General features: G+C 56.3%; 1 protein-coding gene across 1 annotated transcript in view; it reads left to right on the top strand.

Annotated features, from left to right (window-relative positions):
• The first annotated feature begins 349 nt into the window (after window positions 1-349).
• Window positions 350-9426, top strand: part of RAB3IL1 (RAB3A interacting protein like 1) — an 18440-nt gene continuing 9363 nt past the window's right edge. The window contains exons 1-2 of the mRNA XM_003798732.3: window positions 350-505; window positions 9041-9293. Of these exons, the coding sequence (XP_003798780.1) occupies window positions 495-505; window positions 9041-9293 (264 nt within the window). The 5' untranslated portion in view covers window positions 350-494. The remainder of the gene's footprint in view (window positions 506-9040; window positions 9294-9426) is intronic.

Below are 9426 nucleotides of genomic sequence, written 5' to 3' on the forward strand. Positions count from 1 at the left end.
GAGGGTCAGGTGAGAGGATGGGAGGGTGTCAGTTGGCTTGGGTGACAATCTGTGTGAGAATTAGAGAGCTGAGGGCCCGGGAGCCATTGTAGGTTCTTGAGCAGGAGTGGCCCAGGATGGGTGAGGCAGTGGGTGACTGGAGGGAGAGTCTGACAGCCGTGCTGGCTGCAGGATGCTGAAGATCGGGTTCCCCCCCCCTACTCCGCGGTCTCACTGTCCCCGCGCGGCCGGCAGAGGGGCGGGGCTGGGCACGTGTCCTCGGGCCGCCCCTCGGCCACGTGACCCGCCAAAGGCCGGGTCGGCGCTGGGCTGGGGGCCGGCTAGCCCGAGCGGCACAGACTGACAGACGGACGGCTGGCAGGACTGACAGGCAGCAGGGCAGCCCGCCGGCCTGGGGCGGAGTCGGAGACAGAGGAGGACGCGGCGCGGGCCAGCGCGAGGAGGACGCGGCGGCGGCGCGGGGAACCGACGCCCGGGCGCCCCGAGGCGACGGGATGTGGAGCGGGTAGGTCCGCACGCGCTCACGGCTCCGCGCCGGGTTTGGGCCGCGCTGCCTCCCGAGGCGGGAGCATGGGGATCCCCGCCGGGTCCGAACCCACCCCTGCGTGCAGCTGAGTGCGCAGGCTAGCTGGAGACGTGGAAGGACAGTCGGGGCGGGGGCCGGGGGGCGGACGACGGGTCTGTCCCGTGGCCGGGAGTGTGAAGGCAGCGGCCGACCTCCCCGCTGTGACAGCGCCAGCTCCTAGCTCATCAGTAGCACAAGAGAGGAGTGTGTTTGGGGGCGGGGGAGTACTACAGTCTAAATCTGGGGCACGCGTCTGGAGGAGGGGACCCCCACTCCAGCTGGATGAAGTTTTGGAAAGCAAGCACAACTGGGAAAGGGAGCTGGGTCTCTGCCAAGGTCGCTTGCAAGTTGTTGGCAGAACCTCCTTGTGGGGGACTCTGGGGTGTGGGTGGGACCTCTCTGCATCCTGGAAGGGGGTTAGCACAGACTCTGGGTCCTGGATTTGGGGCCCCAGTACCGGAATCTGCTCAGACCATTGGTTTTCAGAGGTAATTCCAGTTCTTGGCCAGTCTGATGCGGGCCAGTCCTATGCCCTGTATGTGCAGAAAGGTTGTGCTCTTTTAGTGATGTTGAGTCGGGGATTTAGATGTGTCCTCTTCCCCATAGACTGGAAGGACCAGGTCCTGGAGGAAATGTGGCCAGAGTGCATGTGGGGGTATTCCTGTAAAGAACTGGGCCAGATGGGTAGTCCCAGGACCCAACTGTTTCCCAGCCACAGCTGAGGAGCGAGGGAAGCCCCTCTGGGGAGCAGACTGGATGCATCTTACCTCCTAGCACCTAGCAAAGCTAAAGCCCAGATGCTAGGGTTAGAGTGAGGTTTCACTCCCACCAGGGGCTCTGGGGGGTGGGCTTCTGTGAGCGGTGAGGTATGGTGTGGCTTGAGACTCTTAAAGAGAGAAAGTGGAAATGGATCATGTATTTGTTGGCCTTATGCCCCGGAGAAGGAGGCTGGGCTTAGGGAGAAAGTGGCTGTGGTCGGTTTGTACTTTCTGGAGAGGTTGGGACAATCCTGGGGTGGGGGTGATATTAAATGTGTTTGAGGAGTAGCCTGGTCTGCAGGAAGCTTGTGACCGCTTGTGTTCGGTGGACAGAGCCAAAACACAGCCACTGAGTTGCTGTGTGACCTTGAGAGTTTGGCCTTCCTTCTCTGGGCCTCTAGGTGAATAAGTGGTTTGTGGGGTGGGAGTGATCCCAACCCAAAGAATGTCCTTCCCTGGAGGCATCCAGACCAGGGCCAGGCCATGCTGGGAGCCACCAGTGGATGGATGCTCACTTCAAGGAAAGAGTCAAAGCAATTCAGGGTCCTGGGCAAGGCCCCCAGTCCAGCCTCCCTGCCATATGCCCACAACCCTTCTAGATGAGCCTGGCTGCCAAGCTGACCCTATATAGCTGTCAGTATGGCTCACTTCCCATGTGTATCTTGGGATCCCCCAGGCCGAGCTGAATGCCAAGCATACAGTAGGTACTTCAGAAATGCGTATGGAAAGGATGAGAGGCAGTGAGGAGCTGGGCATCTGTGGGGTTACCCTGTGTATTGCATTTTTATGAACTTCTCCTTTGGATGTGGAGTCAGGGATTTAGGGACTAGGGGCCAAGCTGCCAGTACCCACTGGGGAGCCTGGTGTCCTAGGTATTAGCTCACCCAGATCCCAGCAGCAGTTAGGAGGGATAACTTTGAGCAAGCTGCTTGTGCTTGTGACAGCTCTGGTCAGGTATGTACTTGGAGACTAGGAGGAGTCTAGGATTAGGAGTCGATGACCCCAGCTAGCCCATTGATATTTCTGGGGCTTGGTTTTCTCACCTGTAAATTGAACTGAGATCTCCCTCTTGGGTGGTTGTGCTTTGTTATGAGACAGATGCTGGCCCTGGCCCTGGCCTTAGCCCTGGTCCCAGGCTGCTCTCCCCTGGGTTGGGCAGCAGTGGTTGAACTTTGCAGAGGATCCGGTGGACCCTCTTTTCTTAGGACTCCTGAGCATGGGCCCTGAGCACTAAAGCCAGAGGCAGCTCTGGTCTGAATTTAAGTCCCCCGCCCCATACTCCAAACTGGGTTGCTCCCCTCTCCATCCCCAAGTTTCACATGTCTGTAGTTTTGGGTGCCAATCCTGCTCCAAGGGGATGGGGTGAGGATGGCATTGTGGGTACTTCTGCATCTAATACAGTGCTGGGCACTTGGAACTTGGTCAGCAGAGGCCAGACAGAGTTTGGGTTCCCATGTGACATTGGTGCAGCCCCTTGGTCTCAGTTTCCCTTCCTGACTGATGGGGCTAAGCATACCCATCTCTAGGGAAGACCAGATGGCCTGCCCAGGAATGACATGAGACCACCCTAGCCTCCAAGGATTGGGCACTGTGTCTTTGCAGCAGACAGGATATTGGGTGCTCCAGGGCTGCAGGTGCCATTGACCGACTTTTTGGCTGTGTGATCTGGAGTAAGTCATTTAACTGCTCTGGGCCTTGGCTACCCTAAGAGGTATGAATCTGTGAGCTTCTGCCTACAAAGTCTGAAATATGGCCTGAGGCCTCCAGAGACAGGCAGGTAGTCCTTCTCATTGGGAAAAGGTTGCTGCCACCTGGAAGCGCTCCATGATGTACCTGCCCTATCCCCTCCACAGGTAAAGAGATCTTTCCTGCTGTTCCTTAATCACCACATTTATGTGTGGAACACAAACCGTTATTAGTGCCTTGCTTGTCCTAGACGCTCCCAGCCTTTACACAGGATTTTTTTTTTTATTAGCAGAGTCACAGGGAATTTGCACAGGATTTGTGTCCACTAGGCCTTGGAAAGTGAGGTGGGGAGAGGGAGGTGCAAAACAAAATGGAATATATGAAGGGGACTTGGTGATGGTGATACTACTGCCAGAAGCCACCTTGTCTTACAGACTGGATAGATCAGAGAAAGTGCGGTGCCTGGCTCACGATAGGAGCTCACTATACATGTTGGATGTCTGAGGTCAATTCTTTTTTTTTTTTAGAGACAGAGTCTCACTTTGTTGCCCTCAGTAGAGTGCTGTGGCATCACAGCTCACAGCAACCTCCAGCTCCTGAGCTTAGGTGATTCTCTTGCCTCAGCCTCCTGAGCAGCTGGGACTACAGGCACCTGCCACAACGCCCAGCTATTATTTTGTTGCAATTTGGCCAGGGCTGGGTTTGAACCTGCCACCCTCGCTATGTGGGGCCGACGCCCTACTAACAGAGCCACAGGTGCTGCCCAGTCAATTCTTCTTGACTGAATGTGCAAGGATGCCGCAGGCAGGTATTAGGCTGGTAGTGTACCAGCTAAGGAGTGAGATCCCCCACCCTCCCAATCTTTGTGCTGTTCCCTGGGGAGAGACAGGGCTAGATTCTCTTCAAAGATTGGGCTCCAGGCAGGAAGGGCTGGCCTGGCCCACCTGTGTCCCACCCTGAGGCTGCTCCTGACCTCCTCACTCTCCTGCAGATCTACCAGGACCTGCTGCCCCACCCCTACACCCGCTTCCCTTCCCAAAGTGTTCTAGGCCCACTCTGTCTCCCATCTGTCCCTTTGTCCCCTCCTGGCCTAGAGCTTGGAATGTGGCCCAACTCTAGCCCTAACCTCAGCGAGACTCAAGACAGCCCCACCCCACTGCCCCCTAACTCTCACCCCCACCCCCATCTTAGGCATTTTGTACTTCTGGTAAGTGACGCTCTTCTGACTGGCTCTCTGGGCCTTGTCCCCTAAGCCCCTGGGCCAGGCTGTGGCTGCTTCCCCCCCACCACCACCAGCTGGTGCCTCCCAACAGCTGTCACTTCATCCTGCCTACAGGACATGCCACTTCCCAAACGCCTCAGCCACCCCTCTTTCCCGTCCCTGAAAGACCCACTCCCAGTTCCTCATTCTGTCATGAGTACCGCTATTTTCCTTATTCGCCTTTCCTTTGGTTTTTAATTAGCTTAATTAGTTCATTACTGTAATTACTTTTTTCTGCCCTTCATCATCAGCTGGTGCTCCCATGATTCTCCCTCCGGTGTCTGTCCCCTCTGAGGGTTCCCTGCTAGCCCTGGTTCTGCCTGGCTTGGATAGCAGTGCTGGGTGTCACCTCTAGCAGCAGCACCACCACCACTGCCACTGTCTTAAACTTCCTCAAACTTTGTCTGTTGTCTTGCCTTGCTTCTCTGAAACCTTCATTCATCTCTTTTCCTCTGTGCCAGAGGTCACATGCCACTCTGTGCCTGCTCTCTGGGTTTCTTCTCATCCTGCCACTTCGTTGCTGTGTGTTCTAGCCAGTCACCATCCCTCTCTGAACCTTGGGTTCCTCGTTTTGGGCTGGGGAGTATCTCCTAGAAGGATCTTCATGAGCCTGCCAGCAGTGATGCTTGTGGATACTACAAGTGTTGGGCTGATGTGGACATGGCCAGGACCTTGGGAACCCAATGTGCTTGTGGGTTTTGTTTGTTTGTTTGTTTTTTGAGACAGAATCTCACTTTATTGCCCTCAGAGTGCCACTGCGTTACAACTCACAGAAACCTCCAACTCCTGGGCTTAGGCAATTCTCTTGCCTCAGCCTCCTGAGTAGCTGGGACTATAGGTGCCCGCCACAATACCCAGCTATTTTTTTTACAGTTTTTCTAGGGCCAGGTTCGAACCTGCCACCCTCCGTATATGGGGCCGGCACCCTACCCACTGAGCCACAGGTGCTGCCTGTGCTTGTGGGTTTGAGGCCAAAGCCTTGGCCCCTACCTATAGGCTGAGCCTTGCTAGGCTTGCAGGCTGGTCCTAGAGCCAACACACAGACCTCTCCAGGGACCCCCTTAATCTCTGGATATAAGCCACATGGCTGCCAGCTTCAGTGTCCTCAGGGCCTTGCTGGACAGTCTGTGAGTCTGACTATGCCATGACACTGCCCCCTAGAGCTTGGGCCTGGGGCCCTGGCAGTGTACCCTCCCGACTACTCCCAGCTTCAGAGCTTCCCTCACTCTCCCCCTCCCTGCTTGTTTAATGACCCTATTGTGCCCACTAACACACGGGTCTTTAACTCCGGGAGATGACTAAACACGGTCATCCTGGGCATTAATCGTGGGCGGGTGGGTCTAGAACCCTCAAAGAGCCACTCAGGACCGCATTTGCACACTTCTGGCCCTAAGAATGGCCTCTAGCTAGTTCCTCCTATCCCAGGAGGACTTAATGAGTGACTGAGGACTTTGTGGATAGGGACAGGAGCCCTGCTGGCCTGCTGGGATGAGGACAGTGGTTAGTGCATTTCCCCCTGTCGTGTGTTTCCTGGGGAAGTGACCCAGTGGGGTCTTTCCTACATGAACTGCCCGGGGCTCTACGCAGTCGGGGCTGGCTTGGCTTCAGGATGGGGATGTTGTCTGCTCCCTCTACCTCTGACCTTGACCTTGCTTCTCCCACCCTCAGCAAGCCTCTTCCCAGGGGCATCTGTAGCTTATGCCAGCTGCTGGATGCTATTTCTACAGGGCATGGGGGCATATAGAGGTTTGAGGAGAGAGCATGGTTCTGGCTAGAGGAAGGGAGAGATGTTAGGCAGGAGAACTTGAGACCTAGTCTGGCTCGTCTGATGACAGATTCCCCACCACCTCAGGTGTTCACACTCAGGGTTTTGGGCTTCTAGTCTGGGACACTGAAGTTCTGGTTTGGGCTGTTCCCAAGAGGCCTAGGGTTCTTCATTCCTCTGAAATTTCTGAGTCTCAGGAGACAGCATCAGAGCCTGGAAGTGTACAGGGCAGAAACATACAAGTGTGAGGTGGGGAGGGGGCTTCTTCCCCTTCTGCTCCTGCCACTCGTGGCCCAGGCATTGGGGAGTTGGTGGCTACTGGGTGGTCCTGCTGTTCCCACACTTCCTGCCATTAGGACTTGGCTTTGGGCTTTTCCACTGAGGGGCAGGGTGAGAAGGAGGTCATGGAGACTGTTTCTCAGGCCTTCTGGACCACCATTTCCTCTGGCTACAGAATTGGGCCTCACCCCCCAGCAGTGGGCTGAAGTGAGCACTTGTTGGAAAAATGGTAGGGACTGTCCAGCCATACCTCTAGCCCATGCCCTTGGGACAAGCAGAAGAGTTAGAGTCTTTCACTGTGGCCAGAAGCTCCAACCACAATGGTGGATAAAGTCCATGGGCCGGGGGGAAGGGGTTGGCAGTTTGGAGCATAGGTATTGCAGGGGTTGTCCTAAGCATGGGAGAGGCATTAAGGCTGGGTGTTGGAGACCTGGGATACTGCCCTATGTCCTCTGCTGGCCTCTGGGTCCCCCCCTGCCTTAAACCTGTAGTTCATGCTCATTCTATCACAGTGGGTACTTCCCATGATGGGATCTGCTGTGCCCAGCCAAGCCCAAGTAACTATGGTCATATCTGTCCCACCTGAGGAAATGGGGCTGCAGGACCCAGAGCTTGGCCAGGCATATAGGTGTCTCAGACAAATGTGGTTATGGATTGAACACTTTATCCAGTGACTTCTTTTTGATTCTTAGAGAACCTCCTACAGGATTTTAACCCTACAGGCAGGAAAGGAGATGTAGAAGATTTTAGTAATGTGGACTTATGTAACCCAGGTCAGAGCCTGGTATGAGCCCCAGCTGGCCCAACGCTAGCCCACTCTCTAGGCCATAGCACCCCCAGCCCAAATCCTTCCTCCTGGAAAAGTAGTTTCTGGGCCTGAGCAGAGTCTGAGAAGCCAGTCTAGGCTAGAATTGGGTCATTTCCCTGCTGCAGCCAAAGGGGAGCCTTCAAGCCTCTGGGCCAAGCAGCCCTGAGCACAAGGCCATTGAGCTAATTCTAATACTCACTCCCACACCACCACCTTCCCCCTGTGGCTGGGAGGCACTGGGCCTGGGCTGAAGACCCGGCACCCAGCCCACTGCCAATGACCAACTGCGTGACCCTGGTGAGTCTCTTCTCTCTCTAACTTTCGTCCCCTCATCTGTAGAATGGGGACAATATCACAAGCGCTTTGGACTGAGTTGGAGATGAGATGATGTGGCTGGAGCACTCTGTGTAGAGTCTGGAACCGTGTGAGTCCTTTAGCTGCAGACCCCAGCCTGTGGCAGACCTGCCATAGCACTTCTGAGGGAGAGAAGGGGCTGCCACAGCCCCTCAAGCCTTAGGAACCCCTTGCCAACAAGAGCCCTGCCCCAACAAGGGCATTAAGGGAGATCCCTGTCCACATAGACCTGCCGATGGAGGGAGGGATGTGTGTCCCCCCTTAATCAGCAAGGCCCCAGTCTCTTTCAGGCAGGACCATCCTGGGGAGTCTGAGGCCACATTCTGGGCCAGGTCCAGGACAGAGGACAGACTGGGCTAGGTCACTGGACAGAGCCATGTGAAGGGTTAGGAGTAGGCTCCCTGAGGGGGTCTCTGGGTGCTGTTCCTTTGTGTTACCAAGGGAGAAACAAGCTAGGGCTCTGCTTGGTGACCTTTCTGAAGTCCTGGGGACAGGGAGTGGTCCCAGTCCACAGACTTGCCTCTGCCTGCCCCCCCTACTCCCCACTGCTATCCTGAGTCCCATGATCTCTTTGGCCTTGTCTTCCTCCGTCCTGTGCAATCTCCTTAGCTTTGTTTTCCCCCATCCTGTGGAGGCCTCTCTGGGCCCCCTCCCCCCACTTCCCTCACTGATATCAGGGCCCGGTCCCCACACCCCCCAGTCCAGCCGCTGTGGCTGAGAAGCTGCTGGCTCAGGAGCCTCCAGCTTTTGCTGAGTGAGCGAGTCCAGAGGTGCTGTCTTGGCACAAATCACCACGGGCTGAACCCTCCCCCCTTCCCTCTCCTGGGTCCACTTCCAAGGGGGAATGTGGCTGGCAGAGGGGTGGGAGCAAAGGTCCTACACTGCTTCCAGGGTCTTCTATGTCAGGGAGGGTGGGTCCCCAGGCCTGGGGAAGTGGGTATCTGCTTGAAGTCACCAGGTAGGCCTGGGAGAGCTAGAGCTGTTCCCCACAGAGCCCGGAGTGGGCAGGAAGCAGGCCCGCCTTGCCCAGGCTATTTGTAGCATCTTCCTGCCTCAGCCCTGCTTGCCATGGTCCTTCCTCTCTGGTCCACCCCAAAGGAGCAGAATTTGCATTAACCATGTCAATGAAGGCAGCTTAAGTGCCACCTGGGAGCCAAAGTTACACACATTCCCTCACTGATATGGAGTGAGGTAGGGTCATTGGAATCCGTTCCTATTATCCCGCCCCGGTGCATTTGCAGTCATTTACAGACAGAACTGAGCTGTGTGTTGACCATCTGCTGTGTGCTGAACACCTACTGTGTGCCAACCACCCACTATGTGCCAAACACAGCTCTAGGTTCTGGGTGGAAGGGACTGGTTGACAGAGGAATGAGCCTTGTCCTTGCCCCCAAGAGACCTTGTGCTTGGTTATTTGTCCTTGTGACACGCTGGTGATAGCTAGCAGTGTCCCAGTTTTCAGATGGAGAGACTAAGGGCCCAGTGGCAGGTGCATTGCCTGGGGTCAGCTCTCCAGATGTCAGGACCCCACCCTGTGCCAGCTGATGCCCTTATTTGTCTCTAGCCCACCCCAGCCGGACCAGGGCCTCCCGCCACCCTGCTCCACTGTCCCGGCCCCCTGGAAGAACATAGCCCCCTGCAAAGGGCACAGGGAGTCCCCAGGAGCCCTGGTGGAGGCCTGTGCAGGAGAGGAGGTCCAAGTTAAGGAGGGCCCTGCCACCGCCCCGCTGGACGTGTCACGCCTGCGCAGCTCTTCCATGGAGATCCGCGAGAAGGGCTCCGAGTTCCTGAAGGAGGAGCTGCACAAAGCACAGAAGGTGGGGCCTGGCGGTGGGTGGAGGGGGCTTCGGGAGTGGGAGTCAGCCTGGGAAAGCCATGGGCAGCCACCCTTTGAATACCCAAGGATGTGGCTCGGCGCCTATAGCTCAACCGGCTAAGGCGCCAGCCACG

Source organism: Otolemur garnettii, unplaced genomic scaffold (genome assembly GCF_000181295.1).
Source record: "Otolemur garnettii isolate 467f Iridium unplaced genomic scaffold, OtoGar3 scaffold00140, whole genome shotgun sequence".
NCBI classification, from domain to species: domain Eukaryota; kingdom Metazoa; phylum Chordata; class Mammalia; order Primates; family Galagidae; genus Otolemur; species Otolemur garnettii.